Raw genomic sequence first — 24,796 nt, forward strand, 5'->3', positions numbered from 1 at the left:
TTTATTTTAATGCTTCACCCCTTTTAAAACATGGTGTGAAGAACATAATCTTTTTGAATGGTTCAGTATAAACAACATAAGATTTTAGAGTTGCCTTGTTTCACTGATGGTCTCAAAAATTTGGGACTGCTTTCCCCTAATCTAAATAGAACTAATCTCTAAATATAATGGCATGGTTTCAGTTCTGCTGTAATGTTAATAGATATTGCTTCCTGTTCATGAGTCAACCTGAGTTCTTACCCATTTCGTGGACTACATTTCAAACCAGGCTGTTCTCTTTCTATAGTGTAACTTAATTTGGGGATGAGGAATCTGTATTTTACAAGCCTCTGCTTGATCTCAGAGTCACAGTATGAACACAGGGGTGGGGGAAACATCATTAAAAACACTATTTCTAATTACGTAGCAAGAAAGCATAATAAAAATAATTTAAGGGTTATATTGTTTAAAATTCCAAATGGTTGATGTTTGTTTCCAAAGTGTCATCCAGTAAAGCACTTACTAAACATATTATAATCGCTATGAAATGGTTTTTATAATTAGTCAAAAGGGCTAGAAATACAGAATAAATTAACTACGTTTTGGATGCCAACTGGAGTGGAACTACTTTAAAAAGAGGGATTTTTGTTTATTTTAAAATAAAACACTTTCGCTGAGGTGGCCTGTATTCTAGACAGTTTGGCTTCTCATGTTGGCCATACAAAGGGAATACTGTTTTATAGCAAATGTACCAGAATGTATCCATATAACAAAGTTATCATGGTTAATTTCTCAAATTTAGTTAACAGTTATATTAAGCAAAGGAAAAAGTCAATTTCTCTAAGGGAAACTACCCCCAATTGCTATTCTCTGGATATGTAAATCATTATATAATTACATGTATAATTGTTTTTTTTCTCTTTAATGGAAAAAAATGTTTTCTGATGTCATTTCAAATTAATCTGAAAAAATATTACTTTTAACTCTTCTTGTGTGATCACAACAATTCGTCAAAATTACTGAGGCTTAGCTGTCCTTCAGATGCCCTGCTTCTCTCCTTGATTATCATTTCGGCGATCATGCTTGGAGCTCTTGGTCTTGCCCACAGAGCTAGTTGGGATCAGAGAATCCTGGGGCTAAAAGTGACCTTGGGGCCTTGTCTAGTCTTTTCCCAACACCCTGCCTGAAGTTGCCCAGAGCTGATAACATGTCCAGTGTCCTCAGCTGAACTGCTCTGTGTACCCAGACATCTCGTTTAGAGCAACTCCAAGATTTTAGTTCATATGCATGAAGAGAGAAGGATTATTTTTCATAGTACAGCTGAGGAATACTAAGAAAAAAACAATGATCCTAGATAATCCACATATTGGTTAATTAGACCTCAAAAATAGGGGTAAACACAGTAATCATTTATCCATTCCTGAGAACCATTATCATATAATAGTTTAAAAGAGGCTGGGCATGATGGCTCATGCCTGTAATCCCAGCACTTTGGGAGGCTAAAGCAGGAGGATCACTTGAGATCAGGAGTTTGAGACCAGCCTGAGCAAAAGCAACCCCTCCCCTCCACCCCTATTTTTACAAATAAAAAACTAACCAGACATGGTGGCTTGCCCTTGTAGTTCCAGCTATTTGGGAGGCTGAAGCAGGAAGATTGCTTGGGCAACAGAGTGAGATCTTGTCTCCAAAAAAAAAACCTGAATTATTACTTTCAATTATATCTGCTCACTCTTCCAATATAGTTTAATAAATGAATAAGCCTATTTGATTTTTATATAAATGGTATCTTTAGAAGAACTAAAAAAATCTTTTGTTTTATTTACATGCATACATATATTAGACATACTTCTCTACAACCATTTTATTATACTTTTCTTTCTTAGCAAGCTCTTTCCTTCCAAGTAACTTCATCCACACTCCCTCTGGATGGCCACAAATTGTGTTAGTTCATGGAGTTTTACTATATTCATGTAGGCACTGACTCCTCCCCCAGTCTCATTCCTTCTTTAAAATTCTTCAGCACCCTGGCATTGCCTGCACCAACTTTCTCTCTCCTTTATCAAGCCAGCTCTGAGGTTGCTGCTGCCAAGGCCTACCTGCCTTCTCTGCCCTTTTCAGCTAACATGTACCATACCCATCCTAGGTCAATAACATCTGGCCCCCTCCATCTGTCTTCCAAATAGAGTGGCTAGAAAGGAAAAGAAAGTCAACAAAATGGTCCAGCACTCTTGGAGTTTAAATCTCGCTGAGTTGATAACCACAGCCAAAGCACGAGGGCCATACCATATAACAAATATGAGATAGCTCTAGGTCCAAGTGAACTTTTCACTCACAAGAGTTTCAGAATCTTACAAGAATTTAATTCATGTGCTTGAGATGTTATAAATTCTCCTGTAACTGGATATACTATGGATTCAAATTTTAAAACTTCTTTACTCTCTCCTCCCCACCAAAAATCCAAACCCCAACAGAAATATTATGAATTATCTACCTCTTGTGATCATTGGTAGGCTATACAGCATCTCTTTAGAAGAGGGAATAAGCAAATCAAATAGGTCGATTTTAAACATTTCCTTAAAAAATATTCAAAATAATTCTACAAAAATGTAAATTATCCATGTACAGGAAAGGCTGCATCTAAATCCAAACAATACAATATAAACCACTGAGCATAAATCACTGAGTAGGGTGACGACTTTGGGACTTATGTGGAAAGGGTAGATAAGACCCCAGAAAGTCATCCTTACCTTTGTGACTCACCTAATAGCACCTCTCTGTGCATACACTATTATGCGGTTTTTAAATTTTTACTTCTTTATTGTGAAACAATTAACTTTCGGGTAGAGGAACTACCATCTTCTCAGCAGATCTCAGGACTAAGCAACCACATGTAGATCACTTTGATGAAGTTCAAATCACAGGACTCCCTGGGAATAAACTCCTCTGAATGCCACCGGACTGCTTCTGACTTCTCTTACTAGGCAATTAGAAGCACAACAGAGGGTTGTCTCCATCCTGCAGAGGAGCTTAAATACAAAGGTAAGAGCCTTATACTGATTCCAGAAGACCACGCTGCAGGACAGGAAGAAAGGGTTCTCTTAAATATCGCCAAAATGTTTTAGAAATACTTCCCAGTAGTGGACAGGCCTGTCACTAATCAGGATTTCTGTGCCTCCATCAAGGGATGTTGATTATATTTCATTCCTGGAAAAGGAGGAAAAAACCCAAGGGTCCCAAGGGACTAAGTTCTAAACCAAAATGTCACCATGTTTAGCTGGGCAATGCAGTCTACTACCTTAGACCCCAATTTACTCAACAGGAAAATGGGCTCCAAAGTCAGAAGATTATCTGGTTATAAATTTTCTATGAGAGCTCAAACTTCCAGCACTGGAGTCAGGTAACTTCAACAGAAGATTTGCAGATCAAGCACTGGTCCCTCGGCGATTATCTCGGAGTGGGAGGTCAAGGTGAAGCACCATTTGCCTTGGAGGCTAGCTACAAGGGCTGGCCTGGGCCCTATGGCATTAGTCAGTGGTATAAGTCTGGGCCCAGGCAATGCCCACGTGGGAGTAGCAGTACAGGAATCCCAGGACAGAGAGGGTCACCCACGGCCAGCCTGTAGAACAAAGACAGAGATGGAAGAGCCATTAGAAGACTATCAGAGACAGGACATCCAACATGAGCAAACGGTCCTCTTTTGGAAAAGGCAACCTGAGAAATAAACAGGTCTTGGTTGATACAATTAAGACATATGCTTCCTAGAAATTCTGCTGTAACTGGATCTCCAGCAAGTTGACTCCTACATTCCTATCCGGGTCAGCATAAAATGAAGGTACACCATTGTAAATGCAAGCCATGCTTAGAAATAAGGTAAGCTTTTTAAAGAATACATGTTTAGGGGACCAAAGCAGTTAATAATCACAAAAAGGAAAATAAAGTCCACGAGTCCCAGAGTAAATCTCAAAATGTAGATTGAGCATTATATTGAATTGAGTGCCATTTGTAAGCACACAGAAGGGGGAGCCTAAATTAAATATTTGCTTTTAGAACACAAAGCTTTTAGTGATTCCTTCTACAAATACTTGTCTTAGAATGTCTGATGTTCTTTTCTTTCTTTTTTAAAATTAGCAGGCCTTTCTGCTGAGCATTTGTTACTTAACAATCTTCATGTCTTCTGCATGCTTCACTTAAACATTTATTGGGGACTTTGGAGAACCAGAAATGCTGGGGAAGATACGATAACCAAACAGAAAGATCCAGTCCTGTGTCACAGGTGCTCCCATGTCAGCTTGGAAACACACACACCAGTAAGATTTATGGTCCCCAAAGTCAATGTTAGATAATGGAGTGTACAGAATATACTGAAGCTGAACCATGTGGGCTAGAAGTTTATCAGATTGAAAAGGGCAGGGACAAGCTACCAGAGAGACTACCAGAAGTAGGACCATCACAGGCCTTCCAAGGAACAGGGATCATGTGATGTGGCTGCCGCATAGGAAGAGGTTAAGCAGCCAGAGATGGGACCGTGGGTTATCTTCTTGCTGTGTCGACCATTGGCTGCCACTTATTTTCACATGGTGTGGGTAAGTTATTGTAGTGGACTAGTTAAGTGTGCAGACTTTTAAGTAGGATGATGCACAAGTTCAAATCCCAGCTCTGCCACTTGCCAGCTGTGTAACCTTGAACAAGTTAATGACATTTAATGTAAAACTATAGATTCAACAACTTAATAGTGTCCTTACAAGGACTGAGTGAAATGATGTAAAGACTTACGTATGATAGGCAGTAAAGAGAGGTAACAACAATGGTAGAGAGAAGGCCTGGAGATCTTTCTCCACCAAGATTAGTGTCCACAGGGAAGTCAAGCCTTGGTCCTTGCCCCTTAGACTGGCTTGCCACAAGCATTCTGTCAGGCCCTGCAGGTAAGAGAGGGGATAGCAGCAGAGGACCCCGGGAGTCTAGTCCCCGGGTCAACTCCACACCCCACCTCCTGACTGCTAGTCGGCCAATGTTTGTTTCCTGTGGTTACCATAATGAATTACTCAACGTAATGGTTTAAAACAAGAAAAATGTGTTCAGTCACAGTTCTGGAATCCAGAAGTCCAAAATCAAGGTGTCAGCTAGATCACTCTCCCTCTGAAGGCTGTAGGGAAGAATGCTTACTTGTCTCTTTCCACTGCTGCTGGCACCTGACATCCCTTGGCTTGTGGCAGCATCACTCCAATCACTGCCTCCATGTTTATACTGCCTTCTTCCTTGTATTTCTCTGTGTCCTATCCTCTTCTTATAAGAACACCAGTTATTGGGTTTCAAGCCCATCTTAAATCCAGGATGATTTCTTCTCAAGATATTGTAATATCTTTACATCTGCAAAGACTCTATTTCCAAAGGAAGTCCATTCTTAGGTTCTAGGTACAAATGCATTTTGGAGGGAAGAGTAGAGCCAGGTGTTTCCCTGAGCTTCAAGATAGACCCATGCTGCCTGGAGGTCCTCAGATCTCTCACCACTATGGCTCAGACAGAAACGCCAGAGCAGGTCAACACCTGCTTCTCAAGTGGGCTCAGCAGGATGAGGGAAGGGAGTTTCAGTCACAGGAAGCACTGCAAGACTTCAGCTGTGTTTGGGGTGAGGCATCAATGGTGTCTGGTAAACATGGATCCTAGAGGCTGTCTGCAGAGGTGGGCAAATGGGGATGTTCTGTTTATACAAAGCTGGGCCTGGGGCATTGCACAGCTGTGCTTGGAACCACAGCTGTCAAGGGAGAGCCCATGAAAACTTCTGCCCAGCAACAGAGCTATAAGGAAAAATGTCCCCAATACTTCCCACAGGTGAAGCACATATACATGTTTAGTGCAGCCATAGCAAGGCCTTGAAAATTTTCCCTGTTCTTACTGCCTATGATGCCATCCAGAGAGGACGCTAGATGGCACTTAGGAGACTTGTAATCCTAACCGTAGTTTCAGAACCTATTAGGGCTTCAGTTTTCCCATTAGGTGACAGTAGCCCTGAATATTTTTTAAACAAGTATGTGAATAAAATGAGATCACAGATTTGGTAATGTTTTTAGAAAGTGTTTTAGAAATGCAAAGGATTAATATAGGACAACTGAGAACTCTATTATATACACACAGCTCATTGGACACACGTTCTCCTACGACAGTAGTCCCAGTGCATACAGATAGCTACTAAGGACTCCTATTCCTTCCTAATCTCAGGAGAAAGATTTGTGATGACAAGCGACAGACAGGTTCTACAAGTCACGTTTCAACACTGCTCAACCAACACTTCATGAGCACTTGCTATCAGCCTAGCCCTGCCCTAGATGCTGACGTTACCCTCTTGTTGGTGGCCTGAGCCCTCTCTTCATCAGGGCTCAGATAAGGACAGAATTGTAAATCTGAAAAGCCAATCAGATGGGTTGTCATTCTGGCAACATTCTGGGGGCTGTGATGGCACATAGTCATGCAGGCTTGCCAGTCATTAACAAAAAGATGGTATCAGCAAGGATCTGTCCTGACAAATGAACTCTGACCTCTCCTACAGTCCTCCTTTCCACCGGCCTCTCCCAACTCAGTCTCCTCCTTCCAGGCTCTCCCTTCTCACCCAGCCTCCCAATCTCTACTCCTTTCACACCTCCCACTCTCCCTACTGGCCACCCCCCAATACACACACACAGCATGTCTCTGTCTCTCCATCAGTGTGGCTCATACAGCCTAGTGGTCAAAGGAAAAGATCCTTCTTAAGAAGGCACTTGGGGAGTGGCACCTGCGGCTCAGTGGGTAGGGCACTGGCCCCATATACTGAGGGTGGCGGGTTCAAACCCAGCCCCGGCCAAGCTGCAACAACAACAACAACAACAACAACAACAAAAATAGCCAGGTGTTGTGGCGGGCACCTGTGGTTCCAGCTACTTGGGAAGCTGAGGCAAGAGAATCCCGCCTAAGCCCAAGAGCTGGAGGTTGCTTGCTGTGAGCTGTGATGCTATGGCACTCTACCAAGGGCAACAAAGTGAGACTCTGTCTCTGGAAAAAAAAAAAAAAGGTACTTGGGGGCTGAAGTCTTTACATCCTCTACATATTCAAGGCTCAGCCCCCGGAGTCAGTGGTATGTGTGACTTCCTACTGGACTTTTCATACCTGACCTAGTAAGATCTAAACTAGTAATCAGTTTTAACAGGTCACAGGTAGGCAGCAATGAAGATATTATGAACAGGTTGCTGTCAAGTCAGACAACACTTGCAGGAGATTGGGTAATGTGATTAATAGGACATTTTTTGACAGATACGGCTAAATGTAGACAAGTAGAATATATAGCATAATAGATCAATTAAGAGGATTAATGGACGTGGCATAAAAGGTGGAGTAAATAGGATGTAGGTGGTTGTGACATGATATAGTTAATAGGATATTAGCAAGTTGTATAACAACTACAGCTAATGAGAAACAGGCAACACAGAGGGAAATAGCTGGAGTAAAATGGGAGTGAGCACTATAATTTTATTTGAGGTTATTATAGCCAGGCAATGCTCTGAGCAATTACATCAGCCTGAAAGGACTAGCACTGGTGTTGGTGCATAGCTTCCTAAGGGGAGTACTTTAAAGGGAACTATAGTTATATTTAGTAGTGAGATAGGCAGCACTTTTTCTAGGATGAGTTCTCAAACTTAATTGTCCAACCTTGTATGGTACTGTTAAATACCATACAAGAGTATGGTATATGAAACATAGAGTAATCAAATTCACAGAGACGGAAAGTAGGATCGTGGTTGCCAGGGGTTGGGAGGAGGGAAGAAATGGAAAGTTAGTGTTTAATGGGTATAAACCTTCAGTTTTGGACAATGAGAAAAGTTCCAGAGATGGATGGTGGTGATGATTGTGTAACATTGTGGATGTACTTACTGCTACCTAAAAATGTTAAAATGGTAAATATTCTGTTATACAAATTTACCACCCAAGCAAAACACAACAATGCTAAGTGAAAGAAGCCCCTGGCAATACAATAAATAAATATTGTATTATTTATATAAAATGCAAACTACTGCATAATTGTGAAAAGCCTATCAGTTATCATGGGGAGCTGGGGTTCAGGGAGGGACAGACTGCAAAGGGCACTAGGAATCTTTTGGGATGATGAAGATGTTTTGTATCTTGATTGTAGGAATGATTTCAAAGGTGTATACAACTGGCAAAATTAATCCAATTGCATACCTTGAATAAATGCATTTGACTATGTTATTTTTCAATAAAGCTGACATTTAAAAATTTTAAAGGTAATGGTGAAACATCAGCCAATCACAGACTTGCAGCGCTGGGCTGCAATTTCCTATCCTATATATACACCTAGGTGTTCAGACAAAAGGTGTAGGAAAATGGAATTCATTTTTTTAAATAACGATGGGCCTTCATCTTTCTAGGGGTGGAGGCTTGCTGTATATGGAACTGAACATTGGGGCCCCCAGTCATGCCATCTTGCACTGGGGCCTCTAAGCAGCAGCATGACCAAGGAGAAGAGTTCTTTCTTAACCATGCAGATGCGTTCGGCAGTAGGAAGGCTGCTGCCGCTAAATCAGCACAAATCCCCATCCCAGGGAAGAAATCAATCCTTCCTAATGGGAGAGAAGTTAATTGAGTTGCTGAATTGTGTATGAGCTATCAATTACCCCATCAAAGGCTCACTGGACTGTTGGGCTGGGCAACACTCCCAAGGCTGTGGCCGCCATCTTGTCTCCAACAGAGCTTTTTCAAAGGCCACATCCTACTGTTAACCATTTTAGAAGAAAATGGTTAATGACCAGCACATGAACAAATTGGCAGAGAAACCTTGTTTCTGCCCTACCTCTCAGCCACACAGCACTGTAGTCTCTGTCCACATGTGAATAATTCACACAGAATATGCAATCTACTGTACAGTTTACAAGGAATAGACAACCTCAGTTAGTTCTCACAACACTCTGAGGTAATTACTATTTTCTTTCTTTCTTCTTTTTTTTTTTTTTGTAGAGACAGAGTCTCACTTTATCACCCTTAGTTGAGTGCTGTGGCATCTCACTGCTCAAAGCAACCAACCTCCAACTCTTGGGCTTAGGCGATTCTCTTGCCTCAGCCTCCCGAGTAGCTGGGACTATAGGCGCCTACACAATGCCTGGCTATATTTTTGTTGGTGCAGTTTGGCTGGGGCCAGGTTTGAAACCGCCACCCTTGGTATATGGGGCCAGCACCCTACCCACTGAGCCACAGGCTCCGCCCTAATTACTATTTTCATCTTAAGAGGGAGAAATTGAGGTGCATGGAGATAAATAACTTATCCTGGAACCGATTGCTAACAGATTATTGAATGATAGTTTAAACCCAATACTGATATTCCTGTTTGAAGACACACTCCCTCAAAAAGGCCCACAGTTCATACCCCAAGCCTAGGGTGTCAGGTTGAATTCTAGAAGAACAGTCTGAAGAATATTGTTGATCCCTTAGTTCTTTAATCTACCATTATTTACACCATTAACACTGCCTTAGCTTCCCCTCTCCTTTCACCCAGCTAAGTTTTCTAGCCACAGACTCTGGTGCCTTATTGTCTGTTGTCCTTCTAACTCATCAACTGCTCAGTCATCACCTTGCTGGTTCACAGTTCCCTGAGGGCTAAAGAACACCATGACCCACCCAGCTTGGCTTTTGAATTCCTATAGCTGGACAGATATAGTCTTACTTTCTGGTCCCATGAAGTAATGTCACCCAATGACTCAAAGCCATTGTAAGAAAGGTTGCTTCTTTTTCTCTTGAGCACCACCAGGCTGCAAGGGAAACAAAGCTCACCTCCTGAGATAAACTCTCCGTGGTTGAAACCTAACTCTGTACATGTGAAGGATGTACTCTATTAAATGTCACCAACATAACCATCCATGTCCCTGGAGAGATGCACGTGCATATATAATGAATGGCCCACATGGTCATCCTGTTGAAGACCAGTGTAAAGTTGATGAATCTTGACCTCCAAATAGGGTATGTTAACAGGCCGACTCAGAGAAGAATGTCTATAAATAGAACAAAGAGGTGGTTCTAGGAGACACTGTAGAAAGGAACTCATGGAACTTGGTGATTGATGAACATGGGGCCCAAAGAATATGTCTCTCCCACCGACTCTGAGAATGGCCTTGGACTGTGCTGGGCAGTTCATGGCCTCCAAGGCTAACGTTCAGCTCGTGCCCCTCAAAGAAACAACAGCCAATGTTAAAAGGCTGATATGCTTCCCTTCTGGTTGGGAAAAGCCACAGTCCCAGCCTGTCTGCCCTGACTTGTCTTCTGATACCACAACAAAAGGGGCAACATCTGGTTCTACAGAGGCCTCCAGGACCTGCTCCTGTCCTTGGCCACCATCTCTTTGATGCCCTGCCACTTGTTATATGTTTTGAACATTGGCCTCCCCATCCTATGCATATGTTGTTCTGCTTTGGTGCTATTTTCTATTCTGAGGCCACTAGAGCAGTGATTTTCAACTGATAGGCCGTGGCACGGTGGTGTGCCTTGAAAAATTTTAAAGATCATTAATTATTTTCAAAAGTTTGAAGCAGGTTGGAGGGGGCTGGAGGTTCAGGCTGCGTGGCGAACTGGCGGGCTTCCATCCAAAAGGGAAACTCTGAACCATAAAACTCAAAATAAGTCCCCAGAGCACTCCAACCATGGGAACTGGCTTGAAGCCTAGGACCCGGCTTTGGCTTCTGGAGCCGCGAAGCTACCGAAGCCGCGGACCGGCAGGAACCAGCTACAGGAGATAGAACCGCGAGCCAACCAACGAGGGCGCAAACTCAGCACCGCTCCCCTTATGGCCGATTGCAGTCGCCAGTTTGCGGGGGAACCTGGGAACAGAGTGGAGGGACTTAGGAAGCGTGGACACCTGCACTGAGTGGGAAGGTCGTCGCAAGTGCTGTCTGGAAAAGAACAGCCGAGGTTGCACAATTCTTAGGCGACAAACTTTTACGGAAACTCCAAAATGGCGATCGGCCATGGAAGGTGGTTACCATGGTAACGGTATAAACTGTAAATCAGGTATAAGTCTCAGAACCACTCACAGCGCCACCTGGTGTCCAGAAAGTATATTGCAGTATGAATATATTCCTACAAAAGTTGATCCCTACAGCAGACATATAGATATTTATAGGTATATTTCTACACACAAGAACATTTTTGTAGTTGGTGCCTTTTTTTTTGTTTTGTTTTGGTTTTGGTTTTCTTGGGTTTTTTTGTTTGTTTTGTTTTGTTTTTGTCTGTTTTTTCCTCACCATTTTCTTAGAGGAGATTTCGATAATTTATTATTATTATTACTTTTTATATATTTTTTTATTTCTATGTCTTCTAATTTTAATTTCTTCTTTCTTCTCATTTTAACATTAACACCACTTTTCTCTCTTTTTTTTTCCTTTCTTTCAATTATTTTACAATTATCACTATTTTTATTGCAGTTGTTCTTATATTGATGTTGTCGTGGCTATTGCCTGTATGTCTATGTGTTTCCGTCTGTCTCTGTATCTATGGGCCCATGTGCCTGGTAACCTTTGTATCTGTTTATTTGTTCATTTGGTCTCAATGAGCTTGGTGTTATGACCTGCAACTCTGAGCTCCTAACACTCCCCTCCACTCTCACTCTGTGATCTGGAGACCTGCCCCCCCAGGAGTCCAGATTCTTGGGTGAACTCTCGAGAGGTGTTGACAGGACCTGGACTGCAGCTGACCAGTGCTGACTCTGTAGCAAAGGAGTGAGAAGATGACGGTCGGCTGAGAGGGAATTACACTGGAGCGGTGGTGCCCCGAGGTGCAGAGCAACAGCGGTCTTCAGCAATAACAAGGCCCACCCCCAGATATCCCATAGCCTCTCCTCCTGTGTTCCTGAGCAACCAGATGAGGCCGAGCATCTTCTCAGATGGCAACCACCATGGAACAGACCTGGGACTGAAACACAGGCCCCGTGAGTAAAGGGTTTTCCTGAGACGGTACCGACCTGGGTGGAACACAGGGACTAGAAAACACACCCGCAGAGCCGGAAACTCCCAGGGTGGGGCTGATCCAGAGGACCGCTCTACTGAGCCTAAGATGCACCTGGCCCTTAGGGGATCACCAGCCTATAGACAACAGAGGCCAAGAGGCTACAGCCAACAACTGACTGTGCTGCGAATACAAACCCACAGGACTAAAGACAGGGCCTGAGACACAGGTTCTGGGAACTCAAATCAGCCTCTCCTCTGCAGAGGAATCTGGCAAGGTCAGAAACAAACTCCCACAGGGTTGTTCCCTTCACTCAGTAACATAAACTAAGGGTGGGGCTAGAACTAAGTGAACACCTCCAGTCTCCATCAAGTGCCGGAGGTTGACAGGCCACACCACCCCCTGCTGGATAAAGACAGAGAATAGCAGCCTAATCAAACAGACACAGACTACCCTGTGACTTAGGAAGGTGAAAACCCCTGGAGTATCTGTTTACTGCAGACAACTGACTGGGTCACAGTCCTGTGGGGCTAGTAGCGACTGGGTGTGACAGAGCTATAAGGTGGGGAAGGAGGCGTCAATCTTCCCAGACTGATCTATTTACTGGTGGCTCTTCCTGACTCCACGCAGCACTGGAGCAAGCCATTTTAGAGCAGTCACCAGACACCTGTGATCTAGTTCCCAGGGACCTCTTGAACTCTCCCACCCGAGGCAGCTGCTGACTGAGACAATTGACTTGGACCTTTTGAACCGAGTCACTCACCTGGGGACTATCCAGGTGGTGCCCTGGGTGTGTGGTTGTAGGAAGGTTTGATTATCCTTTTCCATTTGCTGCCTGTGGTGGGTGGGGTGACTTAATTGCTGGTATTTCTCCACAGCTGAGACTTCAACCCAGAGTAACTGTTTCACTAGGGTCACATAGAAACCAGCTGAAAACAAGACAGAACCACTTAGCCCCTCTACACCAAACAGGGCCCCAGTTGCTCAGGCCACAGCACTGTACGGGTCCTCGACAAAACACCAGAGGAAAATCAAAGGGAGTAAAACAATCATGGGGTGGAATCAGCGGAAAAACTCCGGTAACATGAATAACCAGAATAGATCAACCCCCCCAAGGAAAGATACGGCAGATGTAATTGAAGATTCCATTCACAAACAACTGGCTGAGATGTCAGAAATCGATTTCAGAATTTGGATGGCAAACAAGATTAACAAAATGGAATTAGGAATTCGTGGAGAAATTCAAAAGCTGTCTCAAGAATTTAACAAATTTAAAGACAAAACCACCAAAGACTTAGACACACTGAAACAAGAATTTGCAGCCCTCAAAGATATGAAAAATACAGTAGAATCCCTTAGCAACAGAATGGACCAAGCAGAAAAAGGATCTCCAACATTGAAGATAAAGCCTTTGAACACTCCCAAACTCTCAAAGAGGAAGAGAAATGGAGAGCAAAAATGGATCACTCACTCAGAGAGCTCTGGGATAACTCAAAGAAGGCAAATATCCGACTCATAGGAATTCCTGAAACGGATGAAGTGGCGCAGAGGGCCTTCTGCATGAAATTATGAAAGAGAATTTTCCAGACATGTCTAGAGAACCTGAAATTCAGATAGCAGATAGCTTCAGAACCCCAGCATGACTCAACCCCAATAAGACATCCCCCAGGCATATCATAATTAACTTCACTAAAGTTAATATGAAGGAGAAAATTCTCAAAGTGGCCAGGCGAAAGAAATCTATTACCTTCAAAGGGAAGAACATTAGAATGACTGCAGATCTCTCTGCTGAAACTTTTCAAGCCAGAAGAGGGTCATCAACATTTAATCTCCTCAAGCAAAATAACTTTCAACCCCAGATCTTGTACCCAGCTAAACTGAGTTTCATTTATGACAGAGAAATAAAATACTTTAATGACATACATATGCTAAAGAAATTTGCCACAACCAAACCAGCTCTTCAGGATATTCTCAGACCTATCCTCCATAATAACCAACCCAATCCTCTACTACAAAAGTAAACTCACTCAGAAACTTCTGATCAAACTCCAACTTCCACAATAGCAAAAGGATTAAAAATGCCCACTGGACTTTCGAAACACTCAATACCCCAAATTTCACCAAACTTATCAATACTCTCCATTAATGTGAATGGCTTAAACTGCCCTCTAAAGAGACATAGGTTAGCTGACTGGATACAAAAACTCAGGCCAGACATTTGTTACATACAAGAGTCACATCTTAAATTAAAAGACAAATACAGACTCAGGGTGAAAGGATGGTCATCCATATTTCAGGCAAATGGTAACCAGAAAAAAGCAGGAGTTGCAATTTTATTTGTGGATACAATAGGCTTTAAACCAACAAAAGGAAGCAAGCAACCAACAAAAGTTTTTTGAAAAGGACAAAAATGGTCACTTCATATTTGTTAAGGGTAAGACTCAATATGATGAGATTTCAATTATTAATATCTATGCACCCAACCAGAATGCACCTCAATTTATAAGAGAAACTCTAACAGACATGAGCAACTTGATTTCCTCCAACTCCATAATAGTCGGAGATTTTAACACTCCTTTGGCAGTGATGGATTAATCCTCCAACAAAAAACTGAGTAAAGAAATTCTAGATTTAAATCTAACCATCCAGCATTTAGATTTAGCAGACATCTACAGAACATTTCATCCCAACAAAACTGAATACACATACTTCTCATCAGCCACAGAACTTACTCCAGAATCAATCACATCTTAGGTCACAAGTCTAACCTCAGTAAATTTAAAGGAATAGAAATTATTCCATGCATCTTCTCGGACCATCATGGAATAAAACTTGAGATGAGTAACAACAGGAATCTGCATACACATACAAAAACATGGAAGTTAAATTACCTTATGTTCAATGATAGCTGGGTCAGAGATGAGATCAAGAAGGCAACTGCCAAATTTCGGGAACAAAATGACAATGAAGACACGAACTATCAGAATCTCTGGGACACCGCAAAGGCAGTTCTAAGAGGGAAATTTATAGCACTGCAAGCCTTCCTCAAGAGAACAGAAAGAGAGGAAGTAAGCAACTTAATGGGACATCTCAAGACACTGGAAAAGGAAGAACACTCCAACCCCAAATCCAGGAGAAAAAAAGAAATAACCAAAATCAGAGCAGAACTAAATGAAATTGAAAACAAAAGTATAATACAACAGATCAATAAATCAAAAAGCTGTTTTGTTGAAAAGGTCAACAAAATAGATAAACCTTTGGCCAACCTAATCAGGAAAAAAAGAGTAAAATCTCTAATCTCATCAATCAGAAATAATAAAGACGAAATAACAACAGACTCCTCAGAAATCCAAAAAATCCTTAATGAATATTACAAGAAACTTTACTCTCAGAAATACGAAAATCTGAAGGAAACTGACCATTATTTGGAAGCACGTCACCTTCCAAGACTTAACCAAAATCAAGTGGAAATGTTGAACAGGCCCATATCAAGTTCGGAAATAACATCAACCATACAAAATCTCCCCAAAAAGAAAAGCCTGGGACCAGATGGTTTTACGTCAGAATTCTACTAAATCTTTAAAGAGGAATTAGTACCTATATTACTCAACCTGTTCCACAAGGTAGAAAAAGAAGGAATACTACCCAACATGTTCTATGAAACAAATATCATCACCCTGATCACCAAACCAGGAAAAGACCTAACAAGAAAAGAAAATTATAGACCAATATCACTAATGAATAAGATGCAAAAATATTCAACAAGATTCTAACAAACAGAATCCAGCAACATATCAAACAAATCATACATCATGACCAAGTTGGTTTTATCCCAGGGTCTCAAGGCTGGTTCGATATACGTAAATCTATAAATGTAATTCAGCACATAAACAAATTAAAAAACAAAGACCATATGATTCTCTCAATCGATGCAGAAAAAGCTTTTGATAACATCCAACATCGCTTCATGATCAGAACACTTAAGAAAATTGGTATAGAAGGGACATTTCTTAAACTGATAGAGGCCATCTACAGCAAACCCACAGCCAATATCGTATTCAACGGAGTAAATTGAAATCATTTCCACTCAGATCAGGAACCAGACAAGGATGCCCACTGTCTCCATTGCTCCTTAACATTGTAATGGAAGTTTTAGCCACTGCAATTAGGAAAGAAAAGGCGATCAAGGGTATCCATATAGGGTCAGAAGAGATCAAACTTTCGCTCTTCGCAGATGATATGATTGTATATCTGGAAAATACTAGGGACTCTACTAAAAAACTCTTAGAAGTGATCAAGGAATACAGCAGTGTCTCAGGTTACAAAATCAACATTCATAAATCAGTAGCCTTTATATATACCAACAATAGTCAAGTTGAAAAAACAATTAGGACTCTATTCCATTCACAGTAGTGCCAAAGAAGATGAAATACTTGGGAGTTTATCTAACAAAGGACGTGAAAGATCTATATAAAGAGAACTATGAAACTCTAAGAAAAGAGATAGCTGAGAATGTTAACAAATAGAAAAATATACCATGCTCATGGTTGGGAAGAATCAACATTGTTAAAATGTCCATACTACCCAAAGCATTATATAATTTCAACACAATCCCCATTAAAGCTCACTGTCATACTTTAAAGATCTTGAAAAAACAATACTTCGTTTTATATGGAATCAGAAAAAACCTCGAATAGCCAAGACATTACTCAAAAATAAAAACAAAGCAGGAGGAATCACGCTACCAGACCTCAGACTATACTACAAATCGATAGTGATCAAAACAGCATGGTACTGGCACAAAAACAGAGAAGTAGATGTCTAGAACAGAATAGAGAACCAAGAGATGAATCCAGCTACTTACCGTTATGTGATCTTTGACAAGCCAATTAAAAACATTCAGTGGGGAAAAGCCTATTTAACAAATGGTGCTGGGTGAACTGGCTGGCAACCTGTAGAAGACTGAAACTGGACCCACACCTTTCACCATTAACTAAGATAGACTCTCACTGGATTAAAGATTTAAACTTAAGACATGAAACTGGGCGGCGCCTGTGGCTCAGCGGGTAGGGCACCGGTCCCATATGCCGGAGATGGCGGGTTCAAACCCAGCCCCGGCCAAAAAAAAAAAAAAAAAAAAAAAAAAAAGACATGAAACTATAAAAATACTAGAAGAGAGTGCAGGGAAAACCCTTGAAGAAATTGGGTTGGGCGAGTTTTTTATGAGAAGGACCTCCCAGGCAATTGAAGCTGCTTCAAAAATACACTATTGGGACTTGATCAAACTAAAAAGCTTCTGCACAGCCAAGAACACAGTAAGTAAAGCAAGCAAATAGCCCTCAGAATAGGAGAAGATATTTGCAGGTATGTCTCCGACAAAGGTTTAATAACCAGAATCCACAGAGAACTCAAACGCATTAGCAAGAAAAGAACAAGGGATCCCATCGCAGGCTGGGCAAGGGACTTGAAGAGAAACTTCTCTGAAGAAGACAGGCACACGGCCTTCAGACATATGAAAAAATGCTCATCATCTTTAATCATCAGAGAAATGCAAATCAAAACTACTTTGAGATATCATCTAACTCCAGTGGGACTAGCCTATATCACAAAATCCCAAGACCAGAGATGTTGGCGTGGATGTGGAGAAAAGGGAACACTTTTGCACTGCTGCTGGGAATGCAAATTAATACATTCCTTTTGGAAAGAGATATGGAGAACACTTAGAGATCTAAAAATAGATCTGCCATTCAATCCTGTAATCCCTCTACTAGGCATATACCCAGAAGACCAAAAAGCACACCATAACAAAGATATTTGTATCAGAATATTTATTGCAGCCCTATTCATAATTGCTAAGTCATGGAAAAAGCCCAAGTGCCCATCGATCCACGAATGGATCAATAAACTGTGGTATATGTACACCATGGAATACTATGCAGCCTTAAAAAAAGATGGAGACTTTACCTCTTTCATGCTTACATGGATGGAGCTGGAACATATTCTTCTTAGTAAAGTGTCTCAAGAATGGAAGAAAAAGTACCCAATGTACTCACCCTTATTATGAAACTAATGTAGGACGTTCACATGAAAGCTATAACTCAGTTACAACCTTAGAATAGGGAAGGGGGAGAGGGGGGAGGTAGGCAGAGGGAGGGGGATTAATGGGATTACACCTGCGGTGCATCTTACAAGGGTATATGTGAATCCTGGTAAATGTGGAATGTAAAGGTCTTAGCAAAATAACTAAGAAAATGCCACGAAAGCTATGTTAACTAGTGTGATGAAAATGTGTCAAACGATCTATGAATCAAGTGTATGGTGCCCCATGATCATACTAATGTACACAGCTATGATTTAATAAAAAAAAAAAAGTTTGAAGCACAGTAACTATATTCCTATTTTACTCTTTTTGTGTTTTGATCAACATAATTTACATGTGCTGCTGAAGTTTAACTGTGGGTCCAAGTGTGCTGTGAGATAAAAAGGTTGAAAGACAGTGATCTAGAGGATGAGTGTTTCCTTCCTTATAGGACTAGCTCATGCAGCAGGCCCTAGGCCGAGGGTGCTGGCTCAGGACCTGGTCCTGCCCCAGCTCTGGCGCTCTCCACACCACCCCACCAGCTTCACTACCTTTGTTTCATTCATTATTCAGAATGACATTACGCACTGCTGCCTTCATTAAAAGAGCTGGCTGCTGGCAGCACTTTATATTTAACCATGTTCAAATTTGATAAGGGGAAATGGTAAGGTGCCTTGGTAACTTTATTTAAATCTTATTTACTCCAGCACTGGCAGTCTGGAGATATTGCAAAGCCATTCATCAAATGGTCCTGAGCCTGCAGACCTTCCTCCAGAGCTATATTTAGACTTTTAATCTTAATAAAGCTATAGGGCAGGAGCCTATTCCCATCAGAGGGCTGGCTACCTTATCGGAGGATACACAGCAAGAGTAAAGCTGCCCAGGCTTCTAAGCCTGCAGACTGCTGGGTATATTTCCAAACACATGTGACTATGGACCGAAGTTCTGAAGAATAGGCTCTTACTGCTTTAGGGTTCTAAAAATAATTTCTTACCTTTACATAGTTTGCAAACACAGGGCTCAAATTCATGTTTGCAGGCTCCCAATTATTTTTAAAAAAGATACTTGCTGTCTCTTTCACATCTCATGAGACAGGACTAGATGGTTCTCACCTGTTCAAAATTGAAGCAGGAAATCTTTGAAAGTGAGTCTGCACTGGAATCACATGGAGGCCATGCCGAACCAGACTATAGGACCACACTCCAGTTTCTGACCAAGTAGGTCTGGAGTGGGCCTAAGAATCTGTTTCTAGCAAGTTCCCAGGTGATGTGGATACTGCTGGTCTGAGAACCACACTTCCAGAATTCTGCAGAAAGCTGAGGGATTTCCTACTCACAGAACTAAGTAGATTCATAAACAGACCGGCTCTTTCATGCACAGAAGAGAGGAGACATTGGCTCAGCATTACACGTTGCCAGGTACTTCACTGGGCACCCTCCACATTCCCACAACCACCATCTCAGGCAAGCATAACTGGCCCCATTTCATAGATATGGAAGCTAAGGCTCGGAGAAGTAAAGTAACTTTCCCAAGGTCTAAAACCTAATTGGTCATCAAAGCAGACTTAGAACTCAGGACTGTGCAACTTCAAAGTGCACTCTGCTGCCTCCGCTCAGAAAGCAATAACTTGCTTTAGGCCACAGGGCAGAAAGGCTCAAGCCATGGCACCCTGCCTCCTAGCCAGGTCTCTCATTAGTCCTCAGCTTCAAATTTCATTTCATACTCCTACTCTGGGCACCCAAGGAAACAGGGCTGGGGAAGCAGCAGGTTGGGATTTTCAGACCTCAGCCCTCACTAACTCACTCAGTCACCCCATCTCCTGGAGCCCCTGTTTCTCCATCTTTGCAGTGGGGAACAGAAAAAGTGTTGATGAGCAAGTTTATTTATATCCTTTGTCTTGGTTACTGCCTAATTTAGACTGTGGGTAAAGGAGAGCATGTTCCCACTGCCTGGATGATCCTTTATTAAAACTGTCAAAGCCAGAATTATTTGGCCCCTGCTATAGGCTGAAGCCTCCCCAGGGGATTTAGCAGGAGCAGAAGGACCATCCTCAGAGGGCTTCCTGCTAACCTGAGTGAGGGTCGCTTGCTAGGTGCTGTGTGTACGTTTAACCAGCACAAACAGCAGTCTTTCATAAATCACGTTGTTCACAGTCAATTTCACATCCTGATGAAGCCAACCTCTGCCACATTTTTCATCCTTCTCCAACTCCTGATACAAGCCCTGCAGGCAAGCGCTTACTGAAGCACTCACTGCCATAAAGTAAAATCATTTCATGTGAAATTGAGGAAGTGGGAAGAACAAGCTGGAGCCACTTTTTCTTCTTCTGACTGCACAAGCAGAAGGCAGTGCTGAAAAAACAATATATTCTCATTCCAGGGCTGGCCAACTAGGTGGGGGACCTGCTTCTCAGAAAAATTGTTCCCTCCAGTGGGTGCCACAGCTCCAACTGCAGCCACCAGGGCCAGAGGCTGCACGGTCAGAACAGGCTTCCCCAGCTGTGTCTCTTCCTTGTGTTTTTAATCCAGCCTAATTAGGACTGTTGTTCATTGTTAATTCATGACCATACAACACAACACAGCGGATGCTGCCTAACAAATGAGCATCATGAAAGCCACTTTCCTGAAACAATGATGGCGTGCCGTGCATCGGGCCCGCCCAACAGCTCTGACAACTGCTCACCCACATCTGTCTTTCTGAAGCACCTACTGTGCGCTTAGCCTTTGGACAGGCGGCCTCCCTTGTCATAGGCACAGTCTGCATCTTCATTTGAGGCCATATGAGAGTGTGCCACCGAAGGCTGAAAGCACACTCGGGCACTGCACTCCTCACCGAGACCTTAGATTCAGTGTCACCGCTCTGAGAGCCACATGTGCAAATGACAAGACCCTCAGGGAGAACGCAGGTAACAGAGACAGGGTTCTCAGACACTGGGAAGGCGGGGCGGGTGGACTGACACGCATAAACTGAAATTGAACAGATCAAAACAGCTGAAATTATCATGTTTCATTTTCTTTTTTTTTTTTGTAGAGACAGAGTCTCACTTTATGGCCCTCAGTAGAGTGCCGTGGCCTCACACAGCTCACAGCAACCTCCAACTCCTGGGCTTAAGCGATTCTCTTGCCTCAGCCTCAGCCTCCCGAGTAGCTGGGACTACAGGCGCCCGCCACAACGCCCGGCTATTTTTTGGTTCCAGTTTGGCCGGGGCCGGGTTTGAACCCGTCACCCTCGGTATATGGGGCCGGCGCCTTACCGACTGAGCCACAGGCGCCGCCCCATGTTTCATTTTCTAATCTGCCCTGGTGGGGGGTAGGACCATGTCACTGGGACAAGGGAATGCACGGTAAAAACAAGAGATAAAGGTGAGACTGAGGAAACACAGGGACGGGGTGCTGACTTTGGAGGACTCATTTATAAGACTTCCAAATTCTGACTTCAGGTAACTAAAAATAAGAGTTGTGGCAAGCCCCTTAATAAGAAACCACACTCTGTATGTACACGTGGCTTCTATTTTCTAAGCTTGTGGGATGTGAAGTCAGTTGACGGAAGTGACCACAGTGTAGGCGTCATCTACACTTGTGGTTGTGCCTGGGACAAGAGGCATCTAGCATGCACTGGCCCTGAACACCTGGACTTTACAAGAGACAGCAGAGTAGGAAGGCTCTCCACGCGGCCCCCTTCCTACCACCACCAAATGAAAATGCTAGAGAGGTGGGGAGGGAAAGGGAACGATGACTAAACTATGTGAACCTCTGAAAAGGTGATAGCAACCAATGTGTCTGACATGTTCTTTTCCTAAAGCAGTTGTTAGATTAAAGGGCTCCAAATTACGTGAATTTCTAAGCAGAGAACAGAATGATAAAGCCACGCTCCCAGTGGCAGCTGCAGCTCTCTGAAGCGACAGTGAGCTAGGAATGCCAGATGCTGCTCGGGAAGAGGAAGGAAATGTTCCTGTCAAAGTGGCTTTGTTCTCACCTCACTGCTCCCTCTTAGTGTGTCTGCAAAAGTTTACTTTGCTCATCAACTTGCTGAGGAACAGGGTTGGTTTGAAAGCTGGAGGTGTTTGTGCAGCAAAAGGCTGAGGCAGGAGGATCACTTGAGCTCAGGAGTTCAAGGCCACAGTGAGCTAGGATCCGAGTGTACCATTGCACTCCAGACTATCTCTATCAACAACAAAGGCTCTTCTCCTAGAGAAGAGTGGTCCTGGTGTAAGGGTGTGTGTGTGTGTGTGTGTGTGTATAGGTAACAGGGGTAAGAGGAGTGTCCAAGCTCAGGAGCTGCCGTGGAGATGGTGCCATCCCTGCGCCCCCATCCAGCCATCTGGCTTGAGAGAAGTAGCTTGCTCATCCCGCAGAAGCAGAGTGTTCAGTGGTCCTGCATACCAGGAAGAGGACTCGGGATGGAGCAACTGGGGTGTCAGGGAACCTGGGGCTCTTCTCCACTAAAGCAGCATTAGAGATGCCTGGGGATGTTCAGGGCAGGGGAAAGGAACACAGAACTGTCATCAAACCCACATACCCTGGAGACCAAGGGCTGTGCTGAGAGGACACAGAGCTGCCTCCCACCATGGCTGTTCTTTCCACAGTCACCCACTTCCCCTGCAGGAGTGCAAAGCTACAGAGCTACATGGGAGCATGGGACAGGCCCGGCTGCCTGGGCCTGCACAGTAGCCTAGGTCACTGCTGCTGTCATCACAGGCCACAGAGGAAGCAGGGGGCTAGCGCAGGGGTTGTGTGCTCAGACTGAGAGTGAGAGAAAGCATGGGAAGACAACTGCAGACTCCGGGGAGGCCAACTGATGCCAGGTGACGATGTCACACAGAAGCCACCTCCCAGAGGTCCAGAGGGCTCTACCATGTGAGCACAAAAAAGCAAATGAAAAGTTTAATCTAGAAAAAGGACATGAGGTTGCATGGAAAAGCAATTGGATTTTACCTGTGTTGCTCCAGAAGATGGAATCAGGACCAACAACCCACAAGTGGAAATCACAGGAGGAGATTTTGGCTGCTACCTAAAGGCAGCTGCAGCATTTAGAGCTGCTCCCCACCCCCACCCCACCCCCACCTTGTTCTGGGCTTCACCACACAGCACTCAGGTGGCTGGGGCAGCTCTGCTAGGAAAGTGTCCATTGCAGACAGGAGGCAGGCCCAGATGACACCCCCAAGGTCCCTTCTAATTTTCAGAGGTTAAAGTCTGATACTATGTAGGTCCTCAAATCACCTTCCCCTCCCCCCAAGAAAGCACAAGCTAAGACTGAGGTCCAAGCTCAAAGACCACTCTGTGGGGAACAGGGTGGGGAGGGGCCTCCTGCCTGTCCTGGGAACAGGAGGCAGTGTTCTAGCAAGCCATGGAAACGTCAGAGGAAATGGCAAAGTTTTACTGACGTGATATATAAAGTGACTCAGACACTTTTTTCAACTCGAGTTACACAGAAAGAAGTTTTTGTGCCTTCAAGACCCTACTCTGAAGGAACACTGTGTTCCCCTCAGGCTCCCAGCTCTCCCGTGGCTGCACACCCCACGGAGAGGCCCTCTGCAGCCCTGCTCCCCGGGCAGCCTGGACAGCATGAGTCTGCTGACCCTGCAGGAGCCTTTGCAGGAGCAAACACCCAGCAATCTGAGACGTCCCCTCAGGGAAGCCCTTCCCTCCCCTTCACCTGCTGAAAGCAACTGTCTACAGGGGCAGAGGAGACAGGGTGCTGCTGAAGTGGGGCAGAAGAGCAGCAGATCAAAGGCGGCGAGATCTCTCGGGGTGTTAGAGATTAATTAACATTCACTATAGTTACTAACAAGGCATTAGCACTTCCGTGCCTCCTCCATCTTCCTGTCCCCGTGGCAGGCAGGTCCTGTCCGTGGGGAAAGTCATCCTAGCTGTCTATGCTTTTCTTGATAGTCTTTACAGGGAGTTAATTGTTGGCCTCCAGGGAAGGAGTCTCAGCTGTCCCAGTTTCTGGTTATGTTTGTGATGTCAGAGTACAATATTTACGTGATGGGCTCCTTGTAGAGTTTCCAGATGCCTCTTAGGTTGGGGGTTAACTCAGGACGTGGAACCAGCCTTCAATGTGCTTTCTCTGATTCTTCTAAAGTGGCAGGGCAGTGTGTACAAGAGTCGGCTCTATGGCCTGGATCTGGATCATTCCCCACAGGTTGCGTCTGTGTGGTTCTTCCTAACCTGCATCCCAGTAACTGGAGCTTGAGGTGGTGGCCAAAGAAGAAATTGTGACAGTCCCTCCCCCTGGTGCGTCTCTGACTGTGTCCTTGGGTAGAGTACTGACCGAGGTTTTTGGCACCCTTTCCATCACAGAGCCTCCCACCTCCTCTTCCTAGGGAGCTGGGTGTCCATTCCATGGGGAAGATTTGGCTCTGTTCTTACTGTTTGGCTGGGGAGGATCTGAAGATAAACTGAACTTCATGTGATACTCGTTAACACTTACTAAGCTCCTATGACGCACAGGACGTTGTGCTAAGTGCTGGGGAATACCAGAAAGATTAAAGGGCTGCCTTGATGTTAGGGAGAGAAGAATCCAACGTAGAAAGAGAAATCTGATCTCAGGGTGTTCCCTAATGTGAATGAATGATTTAACGAATAATTTAACAAAGGAATGAATGATTCACCATTCAACATTTATTAAGCATTTTCTGTGTGCTATCCAAGGGCTCTTGTGTGTGGGATGGGAGGCCTAAAGGAGGCAAGAGGCACACACAGGTATGTGTCGTGGGGAGGACAGAGAAGCAGATTGGGCTAAGGAAACGGAGAAATGGGACTG

At 43.6% G+C, this 24,796-nt stretch overlaps 1 protein-coding gene across 1 annotated transcript in view; it reads right to left on the reverse strand.

Annotated features, from left to right (window-relative positions):
• Positions 1-1,830: 1,830 nt before the first annotated feature.
• HHAT (hedgehog acyltransferase) overlaps positions 1,831-24,796 on the reverse strand; it is a 387,319-nt gene continuing 364,353 nt past the window's right edge. Inside the window, exon 11 of the mRNA XM_053607789.1 lies at positions 1,831-3,595. Coding sequence (XP_053463764.1) covers positions 3,504-3,595 — 92 coding nt within the window. The 3' untranslated portion in view covers positions 1,831-3,503. The remainder of the gene's footprint in view (positions 3,596-24,796) is intronic.

This window comes from Nycticebus coucang, chromosome 10, assembly GCF_027406575.1.
Source record: "Nycticebus coucang isolate mNycCou1 chromosome 10, mNycCou1.pri, whole genome shotgun sequence".
Taxonomy (NCBI): domain Eukaryota; kingdom Metazoa; phylum Chordata; class Mammalia; order Primates; family Lorisidae; genus Nycticebus; species Nycticebus coucang.